At 39.0% G+C, this 21510-nt stretch overlaps 1 protein-coding gene across 1 annotated transcript in view; it reads right to left on the bottom strand.

The window, feature by feature from the left end:
• Positions 1–21510, bottom strand: part of INTS4 (integrator complex subunit 4) — a 115937-nt gene that overhangs the window by 65505 nt on the left and 28922 nt on the right. Inside the window, exons 5-8 of the mRNA XM_069564914.1 lie at positions 6470–6655; positions 5769–5819; positions 1940–2028; positions 746–866 (exon numbers count right to left, since the gene is read on the bottom strand). Coding sequence (XP_069421015.1) covers positions 746–866; positions 1940–2028; positions 5769–5819; positions 6470–6655 — 447 coding nt within the window. The remainder of the gene's footprint in view (positions 1–745; positions 867–1939; positions 2029–5768; positions 5820–6469; positions 6656–21510) is intronic.

Genomic DNA, 21510 nt, shown 5'->3' with positions numbered 1-21510 from the left:
AATTTTTATAGATGGTTATACATATGTTTTATATATTGTAACCACCCCACCACCTTGCATAGGGTAGCATTTTACAATTTATACACATTTTTACAGACAGGATCTTATTTGAGTATCATGACAGCCCTGTGAGGTAAACCTGAGAAATATTATAAGCCACTTGACAGATACAGATGAAGAAACTGAGGCTAAGACTAAGTGACATGTCCAAGACAACACAGGTGTAACATGAAGCTGAGTATTACACCAACACTCCTTCTGTAAAACAGCTCTATCTCTGAAAAGTTTAAAAAATTTTTTTATAAATGTACCAGGATCCCCAAAGACAAAACAGTAGGAAAGAATGAGGCTAAAAGTCAGATTAGCACCTGAATCTCCTTCTAGAACTTCCTATCTAAGTTAAATATTTACTTAGGTTCTCAGAGAACAATGAGATAAGAATAATAAGAATAAATGAGATAACGTAAGTGGCCTTATAGCAAAGCATGTAGGCCATACCAAGTGCTTAGTAACAGTAGCAGTTATTTTTACTATTATGTTCCTTTTTCTCTAGGCTTTGGCTGTCTAATATGCTAACGAGATTAAATGGGATTATCTTTAAAATTCTTTCTAGTTCTAAAAGACTCTCTATGGGAAAATGAGCCTTTTTTTCTATTTTAAGAAACATGAAGCTTTATAAAAGTGTATTCCACTTGTCCCTATGTAGCTTCTCAAAATACGCTGCATTAAAGAAGATGCAACTTACCAATAGCTTTGCAGCTTGAACTCGAACCATCCAGGAGCCATCACTGACCATGTGACAAATTTTTCCAAACGCATCATCAACTAAGCGAATTTCTTCATTAGAAGAAGGGATTGGGACAATGCTATATTAAAAGAAACCAAAAGTGACAAAACATGAACCTAAAATTACAGGTTCAAAAAACTGAGAATGACCAATGACAACTGACACACAAATAGAAATAACTGAGAAATTCAAATCCTAGAATGATGAAATACATTTCAGAATAAACAAATCTCTCTAGGATTTCTTTATTTTTATTTGCACTGCAAATCTGTGTCTTAAGTAAAAAGTATTTCACACCAAAAATTCAAAGATTTATGAGATACCAAAAACAGCTACCACAAAGTATTTTATATCTTTAAGTTTAAACCAATATAAAACATACTTACATATCTGGTCCTAAATGAAAAGACGATTTCCAAATAGTAGTCTTTTCTGCGGGGGTAAGGGGTCTATAGCTTTATTAACTCATTCTGCTTTTTCAATTTCAATGTGTTTAATGAAGAAGAAAAAACACTGCTTTTTCCTATAAAAGGAGTTCTTCTATAAAACAGAATAAATAATACCTATTTCTCCACCTCAAAGAATCACTATGAGAATAAATTATTTAATTACTGTGAAAAATAATTTTTTTAACCAAACTGCACAGCTTGTGGGATCCTAATTCCCTCAATCAGAGATTGAACCCAGGTCCCAGCAGTGAAAGCACCAAGTCCTAACCACTGGACAACCAGGGAACTCCCTATGAAAATATTTTTAACCAGGACAATAGTACATAAGGGATCATTATTCTCAAACTTACCTGGTATCTTTAGCTGACTTTTGTTATTAACTAAAATGGGCCCCAAAGCATTTTAAAGAGTTTTTTAAGGGGTGGGCAGAGGTGGAGGAGTAGCATTTGAGAACAGCCATCCATCTTTTCATCTATAGTTGAGGAAGCTGGGACCCAGAGAGGTGAAGTATCTTTACTAACATACACAGAAAGTTCAAGGCAGAGCTGAAAAGCAAGGCCCAGGCATCATTTTCAGGGTCCATGCTTTTCTCCTGTTCCACAATGCCTTCCAACATTCCTTTTCTGGAGGTGGGCTTTTTACATAGTGGGAGGAAAGAAAATGGCTTAGCAATGAACAGAAGCTGGCTGACACCCACACTGACCTTTCAGGATAGAGTTGACTGACAACCCAGATAAGCTGGACTGCAGCACTGCGCACTTGTTCATAGTCATCAGAGAGTAGTTTACAAGCCTGCAAACAAGGATTCCAGAAGTCTGTTAGTTCTATGTCCTCCCAGGTGATGTTCAAACTACTTTCAAAATGAAGATAAAGTGGCTGGACCAGGATGCCAATCAAAATATGTGCATATGGTTTTAACTTCTTCAACCTTTGCACAGTAAAACATTGTTCTGTGTACCCTCCCACCGCATGTCTCAAAGGAGAACCACAGACTGACAGCCCAAAAGCCAAGCAGAATAGCATCAATCCTAGCAAAGCTTGGTCCAACCCCACAGTGTTACCCTTATAGGCTCAAACACCAAAGATGAGTTTTTCCCCTACCTGTAAATTCAAGAGCACAAATTTCTGACTGACAGGCCATCTGAAAACTCAAGCACTCTAAATAAATGTACAATTTTAATGCTAAGCTGCCAAAAAGAGGCCAAATTTTCCCGTTTTACTTTGGTCTGAAATGGAATATCCCTACTCCACCCCACAGTCATAGCAACACCTTAGACTGCAACAACACCCAGAACTACGGCTTTTGAAATTTTAAAATCTTATATTCCATGCTCTGACTATAACATGCTACTCTATCAGTTCTTCCAAGGTCATAACTTACCCATCATACCTACTCTTCATCCCACTTGAGCTACCTATCTATTTAAGCAAGGTCTCTCAACCTTGCTACTATCGACACTTTGGATTGGATAATTCTTTGTTGTGAAGGGCTGACCTGTGCAATATGTTTAGCAGCATCCCTGGGCCTCTAGCCATTAGATAGTCATAGCACTGCACCCTCTTCCTCTCCCCAGCAACTGCAACACTCAAAAATACCTCAAAAAAAAAAAAAACAAAAAACTTCTACACTAAAGAATCAATGTGGGAGATATGGGTTTGATCCCTGATCCAGTAAGATCCTATGTGCCACGGAGCAATGAAGTCCAGTGCACCACAACTATTGAGCCTGTGCTCTGGAGTCCAGCAGCCACAAATGCTGAAGCCCATGGGCCCTAGAGCCCGTGCTCTGCAACAGGAGAAGCCACTGCAACGAGGAGTCCGTGCACCGCAGCTAGCGAGTAGACCCCGCTCACTACAACTAGAGAAAATTCCACGCAGAAGCGAAGGCCCAGCACAGCCAAACATAAATAAATAAAATTATTAGAACAAAAAATGCCTCCACACATCACCAAATATTCCCTGGGGGGGCAAAATTACCTTGGTTGAAAACCACTGCTTTAATTCCATCTTTTCTCTCCAAATAAACCGCCTTCTCCTTGCTCTGTGCTCTCTCCTACTTCGGCCTCCTGAGAGCACTGCCTGCATCATCACACAGGATCCCCTCAGGACTTGTGCTACAGCTGCTCCACGAACCTAAGACTTCCTACGGGCAGAAGAGCACTGGCACAGAAGACCACACTCCAGGGGACGGGTGACTCATGATCTCAAACCTTATTAGCTGTACTCTGAAATCTCTTACACTCCGGCTTTCAACTTCCATTTCCCAAGGCAGCTTTTCTTAACCTTCCCCTCAGACTTCTATCCCACTACCAGCCATCAGGCGACCTGTGTATCTGACAAAAATCAAGGTTCTCAGGCACAAACCCACTCAGCTACTCCATACCAGTTACAAGCTCATTTATTCCTGTATTCTCCCACATCTTGTTTTCTCAGTATCTGAGGGAAAAGGGTCCTTTCTAGTTCCTAATCCTATTTTTGCTGTGAATCCCATCACTTCTTCACATGACCACCCCTTACCATCCTCCAAAAAGATCTTCCTTGTGATTCTCGATGATAGCATCCTACTGCTTTACCTCACAGCAATGCTCATATGCTTTAACTGTGCTTCCTTATTTATTAACTGTCATCTTATCTACGAGAATGGGAAGGGCACAGGTCCCATCTAACATGCTTGGCATTACACAGCCAGCATTAGGTTCTCAATAACATTTGTTGATGAATCAGCTCATGAATCTGGTTTTCTGCCTCAAGGAACTTACTCTATCATTTACTCCCCTTTGCCTCTTTCATCATAACACTTGCTGTCGTTACTGTTTAGTTGCTAAGTTGCATCTGACTCTTTTGTGACCCCATGGCCTATAGCCTGCCAGGCTCCTCTGTCCATTGGGTTTCCTAGGCAAGAATACTGGAGTGGGTTACCATTTCCTTCTCCAGGGGATCTTCCCGACCTAGGGATAGAACCCAAGTCTCCTACATTGGCAGGCAGATTCTTTACCACTGAGTCACCAGGGAAGACCACCATAATACTAGCTCTCCCAAAACACTAGCTCTCTCTCCAACATATATACTTAGCAACTATCTTTAAAATACAACAACAAAAAACCTTAATCCTATGCTCCCTTCTGCCAACTTCCACCCCACTTTCTCATCAGTCAAATATCTTCACTCACAGTCAATAATCACTTTAAACTGGCTCACCTCAACAGACCCTGATCTGGCGCTCCCCAATCCCCCCACTCTACTAAAACTGCCCTCTTTAAACTCACTAATGGCCACTTTGTTGCTTAGTCCAACGACCACATTTCAGCCCTATCCTAAATGCCCTTTCACCTGCATTTTAACACTGCTGACTATGAGAATGCCCTCCTGCCTCTTCCAGAATATGCTTTTCCTCCTCCCCCATCAAGCTGCTCCTCAGTTCCATTCTAGGGCTCCTTCCTTAAATGTCTGGCCTTGCCCCTGGCTCCATCCTTCATTTCTTCTGATTTTCTTCCTCTCCCTGGATACTGATAACTCCAAATATCCACCTCCAGCTCTGATCTTTCCTGAGTTCCAGACCTGAAATCCTCCTCACGAGTATCCCATCAACCTCTCAGACTCAACATGATTAAAAGTGAACTCAGTATGGTAACTACTGCTGCCTCACATCTCAGAACCTCCCCCAGCATTCCACCCTCACTCTCGAGGCCCAGAGCATCACTTGCCTAATTAACTAACACAGTCTTAGGTCACTAAACACCTGGATCATCTGACTAACTCTCCTTCCTCTGTATCTTTACAAGTTTCCTTTACTTATTTGGCTTCCCTCACAGTTTTCCTATAGGTCACACCATCATAACCATTCTGAACTCATTCTACTTCATTTGTAAAAGAACATATTTGGTTTACACAGCAGTCATAGTGGCTGGGTTTATTATTAGCTACCGCTAAAGGCTTAAAACCACTCGATAGGCTAACAAAAACTGGACTCTGAGCATGGATTTAGACTTCTTTTCTCTGGATACATCCAATTATTCTACAAGAATAACTGTAAGGCCTTTTAGTTAGGCACTCAATCAGCCTGTCCTAACGATACTATAACTTTATTGTGCTTTTCCTTATCAATGCTACAATAATCATGTGATTATTTTCATCTGATCCCACGGTCTTAGTCATCTTCCTCCAGAAATACTACAGTTTCTCAAGCGTGGTGCCCAGAATCGACTTCAGGTTTGAAGTCAATTTCAATCAACCAAACAGACATCAGCAAGTCTACCACTGTTCTTACTCTGAACTCTGTTTTGTATACTCTGGGATTCATACTCAGCTACCGAAGTCCTCCTAAATGTCCTCCTCACATGTACAAGTGCTATTCATTACACATCCCCCATTGTCTTCTTAGAATGTATGTTGTGCATACATCATCACAATTAATACTGCCACTGTTAGCCAGATGAAGCTCTATGTTTTTAAATTCTGAAAACCACTGTGACCCCTCTCAATTTCACGATACCTTCACCTCCCTCCTTTCAGACAGCAAGCATTTAAGGTACCTGATTGTAAATTGTCTGGTGTAACTTCAGTCCTCTTTCATGCAGCTGCAACTAGACAATAAAGATACAGTTTAAGTATTGGGGAGGGGGGGAGTCAATATTTCCAAAGTCTCCCCTCAATCTCACATATTTTCCCTCATCACATCCCATTAACATGGTTCCCTTTGGCCAACGTCAGTGCTATATAAATAAGAAATCTGAAACCTGGACTTTTCTATAGGAACACTCAAATGCTTACTAAATCTAATCCATGGGCTGTCCCAAGGGGATACCAGGAAAAATATGAAATAATGATAAGGAGGCTGAGGAAGAAATGGTTGACACCATCTCTCCCTAAGAAGCACTCCTCCCCATAACTTTCCCCTATACTCCTGAAATACAAGGGTACAACACGTACCTATTGTACCACAGTACCGAGTAACACCCCTCCCATGGACCTGGGATACAAGCTGCACGTTCCAGGTTTCCGAAACGCAGGTAAAAGCTACCCAAGAAGCCCACAAGATAAGCAGCTGTTATAAAGGAATGTGTGTCTCTGAGTTCTGTAACGCCACCAACACCTTCCTGAAGGTGTGGATAAAGCGCATCCGGGGGGATTCAGAATGCATCTATCCCAGGTGGCATTCACCATTAACTTAAAAAAAAGAAAAATGAAAAAAGAAAAGTACAAATAAAAAAACGGACTCCATCATCATGTTTACCATGGCTTTTATAGCTGCTGTTCTGACACGTGGGTCCTGATCATTAAAGTAATCCCCTATAATCTTCTGAACATCTCTGACAGCTAGGCCTTCTGCATCTTTTGTGACATTTTTCTCCAAAGAACCAAGATTGCCAAGTAACTGCAGACACTTATTTCTTACACCATGAGAGGTATCTGTCAGGTGCTATGAAAAGAGAGAACAAAAGGACATGATTAAGATATCTTAAAGATAAACAAAAAACAGAAACAAAAGCACTGCATCAACTTTAGGAATGACTTCAAATACTACATTCTCACTAGTCAGGTCTCACGTTTCTTTTTTCATCTCTGGAGGGGGTAGATTGTTCCTTTCGGTCATGCTGTGTAGTCTGTGGGATCTTAGTTCCTCAACCAAAGATCGAACCCAGGCTCCAGCAGTGAAAGTGCCAAATCCTAACCACTGGACTGCTAGTGAATTCCCTTCATGTGTTTTGAGCATATGTCTTCCAAGAATCATGAGTCCTGAAGACTTCCAGTTATTCAACATCATACTCCCAACAGCAAGCACCTGGCCTTGGAAAGAATAGGTTACTTTAAATGTGACCCCTTAAACTGCATTTTATTTACTATCAAATCTAAAAACAATAAAATTTTTTTAATTTTAATATTCATACAGAAATATGCAAAAAATATTAAATGTATAGTTCAATAAATTTTCACAAAACACAAATAAGCATCTAGATAAAGAAGTAAACATGAAAAACACTCATGTCCCATCCCAGTAACTACTCTACCACCATCAAAAGTAGCCACTATCACCAAAGCAATCTTGAGAAAAAAGAACAAAGTTGGAGGAATCATGCTCCCTGCCTTTAGACTATACTACAAAGCTCCCATGATCAAAACAGTATAATAATGGCACAAAAACAGCCACAGAGATCAAGGGAACAGAAGGGAGAGGCAAGAAATAAACGCACAAACTTATGGTCAATTAATCTACAACAAAGGAAGAAAGAATATACAATGGGGAAAGCACAGTCTCTTCAATAAGTGGTGCTGGGGAAACTGTACAGCTACATGTAACAGGATGAAATCTGAACATTTTCTAATACCACATACAAAAGTAAACTCGAAATGGATTAAAGACGTAAACCTAAGACCAGACACCATAAATCTCCCAGAAGAAAATACAGGCGGAACACTCTGACATAAATCATGGCTTTGGTTATTGCTGTTGGATCTCTCTCCCAAGGCAAAGGAAACAAAAGCAACAATAAACAAACAGGACCTAACTAAACTTAAAAGCCTTTGCACAGCAAAGGAAACCACTGACAAAACAAAAAACAACCAAGTAAATGGGAGAAAACATTTGTGAATAGTAAACAGTTTATATACCTTGATATCAAAAACAAACAAAAAAAAACAAACAATCTGATACAAACTGAGCAGAAGACCTGAATAGTCATTTTTCCAAAGACCTACAAATGGCCAGTAGGCACATGGAAAGGTGCTCAACATAGCTAACTATCAGAGACAGGCAAATCAAAACCATCATGAAATATCACCTCACATTTCTCACAATGGCAATCATCAAAAAGAATACAAATAACAAATGTTGGCGAGGAAGTCGATTAACAGGAACCCTTGTACACTATTGGTGCGAATGAAAATTGGCACACCCACTATGGAAAACAGCATTTTTCAAAAAATTAAAAACAGAACTACTGCATGATCCAGCGATTCCACTCCTGGGTAAAAACACATCTTGGAAAAGACACATGCATCCAATGTTCATAGCAGCATTAGTTACAAAAGCCAAGATATGGAAGCATTCCAAGTGTCCACCAACAGAAAAATGGAAAAAGAAGACCTAGTGCATTTGTCTGTGTGCACACATATACACACACACAATGTATACACACAAACACATATGCACATAATGGGACAGACTGGTTCCAAATAGGGAAACGGGTGCATCAAGGCTGTATATTGTCACCCTGCTTATTTAACTTATATGCAGAGTACATCGTGAAAAACGCTGGACTGGAAGAAACACAAGGTGGAATCAAGATTGCCAGAGAACTATCAATAACCTCAGATATGCAGATGACACCACCCTTATGGCAGAAAGTGAAGAGGAGCTAAAAAGCCTCTTGATAAAAGTGAAAGTGGAGAGTGAAAAAGTTGGCTTAAAGCTCAACATTCAGAAAATGAAGATCATGGCATATGGTCCCACCATTTCATGGGAAATAGATGGGGAAATAGTGGAAGCAGTGTCAGACTTTATCTTTGGGGGGCTCCAAAGTCACTGCAGATGGTGACTGCAGCCATGAAATTAAAAGACGCTTACTTCTTGGAAGAAAAGCTATGACCAACCTAGATAGCATATTCAAAAGCAGAGACATTACTTTGCCAACTAAGGTCCATCTAGTCAAGGCTATGGTTTTTCCTGTGGTCATGTATGGATGTGAGAGTTAGACTGTGAAGAAAGCTGAGTGCTGAAGAATTGATGCTTTTGAACTGTGGTGTTGGAGAAGACTCTTGAGAGTCCCTTGGACTGCAAGGAGATCCAACCAATCCAATCTGAAGGAGATCAGCCCTGGGATTTCTTTGGAAGGAATAATGCTAAAGCTGAAACTCCACCTCATGTGAAGAGTTGACTCATTGGAAAAGACTCTGATGCTGGGAGGGATTGGGGGCAGGAGGAGAAGGGGACGACAGAGGATGAGATGGCTGGATGGCATCAGTGACTCGATGGACGTGAGTCTGAGTGAACTCCAGGAGTTGGTGATGGACAGGGAGGCCTGGTGTGCTGCGATTCATGGGGTCGCAAAGAGTCAGACACGACTGAGCGACTGAACTGAACTGAAGAAAGAACAAAATTTTGCCATTTGCAACAACAACATGGATGATCTTCGAGGGTATTATGCTTAGTGAAATAAGTCACACAGAGAAAGACAAATATTGGATATTATTGCTTATAATGAAATAAAAAAAAAAACAAATGAATATAACAAAACAGAAACAGACTTACAGATACAGAGAGCAAATTAGTGGGACTCAATGGGAAGAAAAGGAGAAGCAAAATAGGAGTATGGGATTAAGAAGTATGAACTACTATGTAAAAAAATGAATAAGCTACAAAGATAAAGTGAAAGTTGCTCAGTCATGTCTAACTTTTTGCAACCCCATGGACTATACAGTCCATGGAATTCTCCAGGCCAGGATACTAGAGTGGGTAGCCGTTCCCTTCTCCAGTGAATCTTCCTGACCCAGGAATCAAACCGGGTCTCCTGCATTGCAGGTGAACTCTTTACCAGGTGAGATACCAGGGAAGCCAAAGATAATATAAGGATAACTAACAAAAGAAGGGGGCTTCCCAGATGGGGCTACTGGTAAAGAATCTGCCTGCCGATGCAGGAAACGTAAGAGATGCTGGTTCAATTCCTGGGTCAGGAAGATCCCCCGGAGGAGGGCATGGCAACCCACCCCAGTATTCTTGCCTAGGAAATCCCATGGACAGAGGAGCCTGGGGGGTTACAATCCATGGGGTTGCAAAGAGTCGGACCCAACTGAAGCGACTTAGCATGAACACACACAACAGAAGCAGAAGAGATTAAGAAGAGGTGGCAAAAATACACAGAAGAACTTCACAAAAAAGGTCTTAATGACCTCCATAACCACTATGGTGTGGTCACACATCTAGACCAGACATCCTGGAGTGTGAAGTCAAGTGGGCCTTTGGAAGCATCACTACGAACAAAGCTAGTGGAGGTGATGGAATTCCAGCTGAGTTATTTCAAATCCTAAAAGATGATGCTGTAAAAGTGTTGCACTCAATATGCCAGCAAATTTGGAAAACTCAGCAGTGGCCACAGGACTGGAAAAGGTCAATTTTCACTGCAATCCCAAAGAAAGGCAATGCCAAAGAATGTTCAAACTACCATACAACTGCACTCATTTCACATGCTAGGCAAGGTAATGTTCAAAATCCTTCAAGCAAGGCTTCAAAAGTATATGAACCAAGAACTTCCAGACGTTTAAGCTGGATTTAGGAAAGGCAGAAGAATTAGAGACCATGTTGCCAATATCATTTGGATGGCAGAACAAGCAAGGGAATTAAGAAAAAAAAATCTACTTCTGGTTCATTGACTACACTAAAGCCTTTGTATGGATCACAACAAACTATGGAAAATTCTTAAAGAGATGGGAGTACCAGACCACCTTACTTGTCTCCTGAGAAACTGCAGGACAAGAAGCCACAGTTAAGACTGGACATGGAACAATGGATTGGTTTAAAACTGGGAAAGAAATACATCAAGGCTGTATACTATCACCTTGCTTATTGAACTTATATGCAGAGTACATCATGCAAAATGCCAGGCTAGATGACTCACAAGCTGGAATCAAGATAGCCAGGAGAAATATTAAGAAACTCAGATATGCAGATGATACCACTCTAATGGCAGAAAGTGAAAAGGAACTAAAGAGCCCCTTGATGAGGGTGAAAAAGGAGAGTGAAAAAGCTGGCTTAAAATTCAACATTCAAAAAACTAAGATCATGGCATCCATCACTTTATGGCAAACAGAAGGAGGGAAAGTGAAAAAGGTAACAGATTTTATTTTCTTGGGCTCCAAAACCACTGTTGACAGTAACTGCAGCCATGAAATTAGAAGATGCTTGCTCCCTGGAAGAAAAGCTATGACAAACCTAGACAGCATATTAAAAAGCAGAGACATTACTTTGCCAACAAAGGTCCCTATAGTCAAAGCTATGGTTTTTCCAGTAGTCATGTATGGATGTGAGAGTTGGACTATAAAGAAAACTGAGTGCCGAAGAATTGATGCTTTTGAACTCTGGTATTGGAGAAGACTCTTGAGAGTCCCTTGGACTGTAAGGAGATCCAACCAGTCCATCCTAAAGGAAATTAGTCCTGAATATTCACTGGAAGGACTGATGCTAAAGCTGAAGCTCCAATACTTTGGCCACCTGATGCAAAGAGCTGACTCATTGGGAAAGACCCTGATGCTAGGAAAGACTAAGGGCAGGAGAAGGGTATGACATAGGAAGAGATGGTTGGATGGCATCACTGATTCAATGGACATGAGTTTGAGCAAACTCTAGAAGATGGCGAAGGACAAGGAAGCCAGCCTGGCGTGCCACAGTTCACATGGGGTCACAGTCAGTCAGACACGATTTAGTGACTGAACAGCAACAACCAACTATAAAAATATTGAATCACTGTGTTGTATACCTGAAACTAATATAATACTGTAAATCAATTATAATATTGAGATAAACTAATACAATATTAAAAAAACAACTAAAGTAACCATTATCTTGACTTCTAACACAAAATTTTGCCTATTTTTATAATTTGTAAAATCAAATAGTGCTACGCTTCCTTTGCTTACTATTATGTTGGTGAGAATCATCCATAGTATGGCATATAGTAATGGTTGATTCATTCTCATGACTATAAAGTATTCCATTTGTGTATACACCATAATCCATTTGTCCTTTCTACTGTTGATAGATATTTGGGCTATTTCCAGTTTTGGGTTATTCTAAATATAATGTTACTATAATTATTCTTGAATGTGGTTTCTGGTATACTTTTTCACATTTCTGTTGAATACACAGTTGGAAGTAAAATTGCTGGGTCACAGAAAATGTATTATGTGCCGCTTAAGAAGATACTACCAAATACTATTCCAAAGTGATTGTACTAATTTAACTAATTTACACTTTCACCAGTCATATGTAAATGTTCCAGATATGATACACCTCTGTCAACACTTAGTACTGTCCATCTTTTTTTAGCACTTCTCATCATTCCACGGCTACTGAAATAAACTATTTGCATAATGCAGTAACAGGAACTAGAGTAACTGACTTTAGTGAAATGACCAGTCTCAAAACTAGGCAAGAAATAATGTAAGAAGAAGTTGGGACATGTTGTGCCAAAAAGCAAGAAAATATCAAGGACTAGTTGAGTTAGATCAAAAAGACCAAGAAACCAATCTGGAGGGGTTCCCACTGTCAACATTTATATCAAAAGTAAGCAATCAAATCCAGAACGTAGGATATTCGACAAGACCAAAAATCTGGTTTCATCAACAAAACTGTGGTATTTAAACAAAAAAAAATGGGGCACTGATATTGATTAAAAGAAATTTAAGAGACTCCAAATATATGCTAAACCAAAAAAAAACTATAAAAAGATATTTAATGCAGTTAAGAAAATTTTAATATGAATTGGTATGAGATGATGTGGAAAAGGTTATATTTAAAAATATCAGTTATTATTAGTTAGAGATACACACTGAACTATGTATGATTTAAACAACATATCAGGGATTTACTTTAAAATATTACAGCAGACTACAACAGAAAGTGAGGGAAAAAACAGATGAAAAAGATTGCAAAATAAAAATAACTGTCAAATTTACACCAAAAACTGCAAAGAATAATTTGAAATTTTCCATATTATAAAATATATATAAATTGAAAAAAAAAGACCTAGCTTCAAATTTCAGTTCTGACTCTATATGTGTAACACTGATCAAGTCACTGGACCTCTCAAAAGTCTAAGTTTCCTCATTTATAAAGAAGGAATAATAGTACTTCTCTGGTGGTTCCATGGTTAAGAATCTACCTTGCAATGCAAAGGACGTGGGTTCGTTCCCTGAATTAGATTCCACACACTGAGGGGGAATTAAGCCCGTGCACCACAACTACCAAGAGCAGACATCACAGGATAGGTTCCACGTGCCACAACAAAAACACCCCACCTGCCTCAACTAAGACCCAACACAACCATATAAACAATTTAAAAAAGAACGAATCCATCTGTCAATGCAGGGGACATGGGTTCGATACCTGGTCCAGGAAGATTCCACATGCCGCGAGGCAACTAAGGCCATGCACTACAACCACTGAGTCTACGCTCCAGGGCCCACACACCGCAACTACTGAGCCCACGTGCCGTAACTACCGAAGCCTACACACTCTAGGGCCTGCATGCTGCAACTACGGAGCCTGCCTAGAGTCCACGCTCTGCAAAAAGAGAAGCCACCACAACGAGAAGCCCACACACCACAACCAGAAGTAAGGAGTTGCACGCCACTAGAGAAAGCCTGAACACAACAACGAAAACGCAGTGCAGCCAAAATTAAAACAAACCCAGCCTGCTTAAGAAAAAGGAAGCAGGTGGGGAAAAGGTGGCAAAAAAAAGAAAACAGAGAAGCGTCAGAGGTAAAAGTGGGCCACCTGGATGAAACAGGCCTGCTGATCTGGAATACACAAGCACAAATCTTCTAGCGATAGCTGTCTAACAAGGGGGCAATCTGTCCGGAAAGGTACTGAGCATCTGTTGATGGTTCACATCAGATGCTCTAGGAGAAGACTCCTGAACTAAATGGGACCTGGACATTCTCACAGAAGCTATGTTCTATGAGACGGTGGGCTGGGCAGGTAGGCTTACTCAGAGGACAGAACAAAGGAAATCCAGTAAGCAAGTGTAGGTGCAGAGGGGTGGGGCTCTCACAGAGGGACTGTCTCCTTATAAAAATGACTCAATAGAACATTTGAGATCAGAGTTAATTCATGTCTCCAAGTTATTTAGGTTAAAGAAGTGTGAAACATAAACACTCTTAAGTGTTCACAATGCTCAAACTTATCCAACAAAATGACACACTGAAACTGAGAAGTTAAGAGAAATTTCCGGATATGAAGCTGACAGCGACAGTGTCACAGTTAATACAGCAATGTTGTTTATTTTTTAAATAAACTATTTTTATTTAGTATGGAAGCATCATTTGTCATAACTAAACTGTCAACTGAATCACCATCACCTAGAAGGTTGCTACCATCATTACAAATACTTTATTTGATTTTCAAACAACAAACTAAAGTCTTCTAGTTCCTATTAAGGTTACCAAGGCAACACTGACGCATAACTAGCCTGTTACTGCACACTGAACGTTAGCCTCAAAGAAAGGGTAAGTCTAAATCACACCCTTAGGGCAGCAATTAGTTTTATGATATCCTTCCCCCACAGGTCACTACTTACATCACGGATATCATCACTAATAGATGCCTAGTGCCTGCTCTGCAGATGATGCTATTTTGGTGCTATACCTAGGCCATTAAAACACCATCATTTCTGTATTAATGGAGTAAGCAAACCACATCCCCAATAAGACTAATCCATGTCAAAAATAAGCTAAACTAATCAGTTTAAAACTACTGTTAAAGAATAAAAAAAAATCAATGATTAAGTATGTCAAGAAAATCCAAGAATGAGGTTAAATAAGACAAAAATAACTTACTGGCTCATTCAGTTTCAATATGGATTTTTTTTCTTTCCTTTTTTTGGGGGAGGGGTGCTGCTGAGCACCGCACAGCTTGTGATATCTTAGTACCCAACCAGGGATTGAAGCTGGGCCACAATGGTGAAAGCGCTGAGTTTTAACCAGTGGACCATCAAGGAATTCCCATTAACATGGATTAAGCACACATAAAAATTTAACATACCAAGCAATGGAAATTATTCTGAGACAACCTCTCCTAACAAAAGAACACATAATATTTGCTCAGGTGGTACTTGATAAATGTTAAAATGCTGCCATGTTTCTGCTGCCTGAAGAGCTTAATGTACTTTTGCCACAGAATTAAAGGAACAAAAAAGAAACAGAGAGACCAGAAGAGGTAAGACAGAAAAAGAGAAACAAAGAATTAAACTAGGCTCTAAGGAAGCCATATATACAAAAATGACAAGATATTTATTCCCTAGAAAAATCTTCACAAAGAAGAAAGTAGAAGACCTCCAATTTCAGTTATGCAGATTCTACAGAAGAAAAGACTTAGTAATTTCCTGGCCAAATTTAAATCTCATCATCTATCAAATGAGGATTAGCTGTACAATAGCTCAGCTGGTGAAGAATCTGTCTGCAATGCAGGAGACCCCCATTCGACTCCTGGGTCAGGAAGATTCCCTGGAGAAGGGATAGGCTACCCACTCCAGTACTCTTAGGCTTCCTTAGTGGCTCAGATGGTAAAGAATTCGCCTGCAATCTGGGAGACCTGGGTTCAACCCTTGGGTTAGGAAGATCCCTGGAGGAGGGCATGGCAACCCACTCCAGTATTCTTGCCTGGAGAATCCCACGGACAGAGGAGCCTGGTGGGCTACAGTCCGTAGGGTTGCAAAGAGTCGAACACGACTGAGCGACTAAGTATAACACAGCACACAGTACCTCAAAGGATTACTGACAGAATAATTACTGACAGAGATGAATTTTAAGATGCTAAGAACACCCAAAAGCATGACTTTCTTCCTACTATGAAACAAAAAATATGACAGATTTATATCTCATATTTTAAAAATATACAAAGGAACAATATGAACTTAAAAAAATAATGACAGAATAGATTATAATATTTTGAATAAATTAGGACATTGATAAGAACGGAGGGAAGGAAAGAGAGGGAAGGAAAACTTTCTTACAATAGCATGACAAGTAAAAAATATAGATGGAATAACAGCATTATAATATCACCATTTTGCAATAATCAGAGTTATAAATGACTCAGCAAGATTTATTAATAGTTGCTAAAATAGAGAATAACAGTTTGATGGGGAAGAGGACATTTACATTATCTCAGAGTATCTCCCCACAAATTACTCACTAATCACAGTAGGAAATAACAACTCTACAATGAAAAACCCCGCAGACACTACCTTAACCAAGTATCAAAGTTAACACCAATGATGAGTCAGACCTCATGTGTGCCTTATGATATGATGCACTGAGAAGGACACAGTATTATTTATGTATTATTCCCACCAAAACGTGTAATTTGAATATAAACAGAGGAAATACCAGATAAATCCAGGTTGAAAGACATTCTAGGGATTTCCTGGTGGTCCAGCGGTTAAGAATCCGCCTTGCAGTGCAAGGGACACCAGTTTGATTCCTGGTCTGGGAAGATCTTACATGCTGTGCAGCAGCTAAGCCTGTGTGCCACAACTACTGAGTCTGCCCTCTAGAGCCTGAAAGCTGCAACTGGAGAAAGCCCACACACAGCAATGAAGACCCAGTGCAGCCAAAACTTAAAAAAAAAAAAAGACATTCTATAAAGTAAACAGCCTATACTCTTCAAGTTAAGCCCATAAAAGACAAAGACAGCCTGAGGGACCTTTCCAGATTAAAGAAAACAGGGACATGAAAACTAAATGCAACGTGTGATTCTGGACCAGGAAAGAAAAATTTATATAAAACGTAATATAAAAGACAGGTAGAATTTGAACAAAGTCTAATACTACTACAGATTAGCATTATGTCAAAGTTAAATTTACTGGGAATTTCCTGGCAGTCCAGTATAGGACTCCATGTTTCGACTGCAGGGCGCATGAGTTCAATCCCTGGTTGGGGAACTAAGCTCTCACAGACCATGCAGTCAAAAAAACAGACAAAATCCAGAGTTAAATTTCCTGATTTTGAAAACTGGGTTTATAAAAATGATTTCCTCCTTCTAAAGAAATAAAAATTTAAGTATTTAGTAGAAAAGAAGCATAATGTCTGCAATTTACTCTTAAATGGTTCGGTAAAATATAGAGAGAGACAGTGAAAGTGAAAGTTGCTCAGTCATGTCCAACTCTTTGCGACCCCATGGACTATTCAGTCCTTGGAATTCTCCAGGCCAGAACACTGGAGTGGGTAGCCTTTCCCTTCTCCAGGGGATCTTCCCAACTCAGGGATCAAACCCAGGTCTCCCTCATTGCAGATGGATTCTTTACCAACTGAGCTAACAGGGAAGCCCCCAACATAGGGAATGATAAAGCAAATGTGGAAGAATGTTAATGATTGATGAATCAAAAAGAAGGGTACATGGAAATCTCTTGTCCTATTTTCATAATTTTTTTTAGTAAGTTTGAAATTGTTGGGTTATTTGGACTTTGTCCCACACCCAACCAAATGCTTTCCCAGAATTCTCTAAGTGAAAGGCACTACCATCTAATCTGGCACATAAGCTGGAAACAGGAAATACCTTCAGCAATTCCTTCACTGTCCCTCCATGCTCAACCAATTATCAAGTCCTGCAATCTTCCTTCCTAAATATTTCTCAAATCTATCCATATCTTTCCATCACTTTAATTCAAACTTCTATAACCTTTCATGTAGGCTACAATAACATCCTTTACTATCTGAGCCACAAGGGAAGCCCAGTGCAATAACATCCTAACTGGCTTCTTGTCCAATAAGTTCTCTAGAACATATCTGGCTTTTCTTAAAATGTCTCTGTTTGGTTTTGGTACTAAGGTTATGTTATACTAGCCTCATAAAATCAGTGGAGAAATGCTGCTTCTCTTCTACTTCTTAGGAAAATCTGTGAAGAATTGGTATGTATTCTTATTTAAAATGTTTGATTCAAAGCCATCTGGGCCTGAACTTCTCTTTGTAGGTAAGTTTTTTATTTTTTTCATTACTAATTTTATTACTTGTTATAAGTATATTTGGATTGTCTACTCCTTGAGATAGTTTTCGCAGTTCTTATCTTTGTAGGAATTAGTAGGAATTTGTTCATTTTACGTAAATTATCTAATTTATTGGTATAAAATTGTTCACAGTATTTTTTTTATAATCCTTTTCATTTCTGTCAGGTCAGCAGAAATAGCCTCTTTTCATTTATGATCCTAGTACTTTGAGCCTTCTTTTTTTCCTTTCCAAAAATAAAGGTTTCTCACTTTTGTTGATCTTTACAAAGAACAAGCTTTTGCTTCTTTGATTTTTCTCTACTGTTTTTCTTCTCTTGATTTCATTAATTTCCACTCTAGTCTTTCTTATTTCCTCCCTTCTGCATGCTTTTATATTTAATGAGTTCTTCTTTATGCAGCATCTTAAGTAAAAGAATAAGGTACTGAAATGAGATCTTTCTTCTTTTTTACTATGGACACTAATTGCTATAAATTTCCCTCTAAGCATGCAGTAGCTGCAGCCCAGTTTTGGTACGCAGTGTCTTCATTCATTCACCTCAAAGTATTTTCTAATTTACCTGCTGATTTCCTCTCTGATTTATTGGTTAAATAGGAGCATGTTGTTTAGCTTCCACATATTTGTGGTTTTCCTAATTTTTTTCTGTTACTCATCTAATTTAATTCCACTGTAGCTGGCAAACATACTCTGCATTATTTCTATTAAAAGGGAGAATGTTATTTTAATGTGAGTCATATCTCAAAGATCATTGTATGACAAAAATCACAGACAAAATAGCATTAAGCAATAGAAATAGTAACTATAGCTATGAATCATAGACAGCCTTTATTTACTTGAATTTACAAAAGCTTGTGACAGATATGCCATTTCCAAATAGTACAAATTTCTACCCAGTTAATGAGCCTCTACAAATGTGAAGAAATGCACAAAAAATCCACAGGAAAAACTAAAAAAGAACATGAAAAGGTCATTCCCAAGACAGAACCAGAGATCAAACTGCCAACATCCTTGGATCATCGAAAAAGCATGAGAGTTCCAGAAAAAACATCCGCTTTATTGACTACACCAAAGCTTCTGACTGTGTGGATCACAACAAACTGTGGAAAATTCTTCAAGAGATGGGAATACCAGACCACCTGATCAGTCTCCTGAGAAATCTGTATGCGGGTCAAGAAGCAACAGTTAGAACTGGACATGGAACAACAGACTGGTTCCAAATCGGGAAAGGAGTATGTCAAGGCTGTATATTGTCACCCTGCTTATTTAACTTCTATGTAGAGTATATCATGAGAAATGCCAGGCTGGATGAAGCACAAGCTGGAATCAAGACTGCCAGGAGAAATATCAATAACCTCAGATATGCAGATGACACCACCCTTATGCAGAAAGTGAAGAAGAACTAAAGAGCCTCTTGATGAAAGTGAAAGAAGAGAGTGAAAAAGTTGGCTTAAAGCTCAACATTCAGAAAACGAAGATCATGGCATCTGGTCCTATCACTTCATGACAAATAGATGGGGAAATAATGGAAACAGTGAGTCTTTATTTTGGGGGGCTCCAAAATCACTGCAGATGGTGATTGCAGCCATCAAATTAAAAGATGCTTATTCCTTGGAAGAAAAGCTATGACCAACCTAGACAGCATATTAAAAAGCAGAGATATTACTTTGCCAACAAAGGTCTCTCTAGTCAAAGCTATGGTTTTTCCAGTAGTCATGTAGGGATGTGAGAGTTGGACTATAAAGAAAGCTGAGTGCCGAAGAGTTGATGCTTTTGAACTGTGGTGTTGGAGAAGACTCTTGAGAGTCCCTTGGACTGCAAGGAGATCCAACCAGTCAATCCTAAAGGAAATCAGTTCTGAATATTCATTGAAAGGACTGATGTTGAAGCTGAAACTCCAATACTTTGGCCACCTGATAAGAACTGACTCATTTGAAAAGACCCTGATGCTGGGAAAGATTGAAGGCGAGAGGAGAAAGGGAAGACAGGGGAGGAGATGGTTGGATGGCATCACCGACTCAATGGACATGAGTTTGAGTAAACGCCAGGAGCTGGTGATGGACAGGGAGGCCTGGCATGCTTTAGGCCATGGGGTCAACTGAGCAAATGAACTGAAGTGAACTGAAGATAGGACATACAAATGAAGAAGAAATAGGAAAAATTTTTTAATGAAATACCATTTCCTTCTTACAAAATTAACAGGTTTACATCTTGCTTTTAAACATTAATATCCAAATGCTAGAATAATATGTGAAATTATGCACTCTCATATACTGTGGATAGGCTTAAACTAGAATACTGTAGAAAACAATTTGCCAAAAGTATCAAAAGCCTTAAAAAAACACAAAAATTTTAAATGCTTTCATCCAGTAATTCTACTGTGACAATGTATGTTTAGGAAATAACCCTAGATACAGGAAATACTTTAGACTAATCATATTCACCATGTGGTATTATTTACTATTTTTTAAAATGGCTACAATATAAATGTCCACTAATAAGAGAATGGTTAGGACAAACTATGGCTTGATTACTGGACAAAATATCATGCATCCATTAAAAATATTTATAAAACATTTACAGTATAAAGAAAATACTTGTTATGTTAGTCAAAAAGCAAAACTGAATATAGAATATGATTATAGCTATATGTGGAAAAAGAAAAGCAAACATTCTGTATACAGAAAAAAAATCAGAATGGACACATCAAGAGGCTAATAATAATGGTTGCCTTTATGTAGTGAATTATGAGAAGGAAATGGCAACCCACTCCAGTGTTCTTGCCTGGAGAATCCCAGGGACGGCGGGGCCTGGTGGGCTGCCGTCTGTGGGGTCGCACAGTGTCGGACACGACTGAAGCGACTTAGCAGCAGCAGCAGCAGCAGCAGCAGTGAATTATGAGTGTAGTTCTTTCTTTATACTTCTTTCCAAATTTCCATGAGTATAAATGTTTATAATAAAGGATTTCTTTAGAACAATTTAAGAAACTATTGCTTCAAGCAGAATAATCCACTGAGTAAAACACCTCTCTCATAAGCACAACCTCCCAGATACATATATTCTCTCACATGGAAGATGTACTTACTCTCTCAAACATGTAATCCCTAGTTTTCTCCCACTTAAGCTTTTAATACTGTACTTCTCAAAGTGTTGTGGGGTTTTTTTTGTTGTTGTTATTGTTTATTAAGATAAATGAAATACTCTTTCCTGGGGTTCAGAAATAGTTTTCTAATTCCATGACTGTAAGCCTTCCACAATTCAAATGTATTTGTCTCCTTATAGTCTCAAAACAAATTTATCAAAAAGACTAAAAGTAAACCCAGTTCTACAAGGTTTAGGAGCTGGTGCTATGCACAAAAGAAAGCTAATTAAAAGTTCCAAATTAAAAAGAATTTGGCTTTGGAATCAGAGAAGAGTTTATGCCCTGGTTCTGCAACTTCCTAAGTATGAAAACTTGGACAAACTAAACTCCTTCAACCTCAATTCCCATCTTAGTAAAAGAAATATAACAGCACTTTCCTAAAGGACTATGAGGAACAAATGAAAGTATCATAATTCCAAACT

The sequence above is a fragment of the Ovis canadensis genome, chromosome 21 (assembly GCF_042477335.2).
Source record: "Ovis canadensis isolate MfBH-ARS-UI-01 breed Bighorn chromosome 21, ARS-UI_OviCan_v2, whole genome shotgun sequence".
Classification (NCBI taxonomy): Eukaryota; Metazoa; Chordata; class Mammalia; order Artiodactyla; family Bovidae; genus Ovis; species Ovis canadensis.
This window is presented reverse-complemented; position numbering and strand designations above follow the sequence as displayed.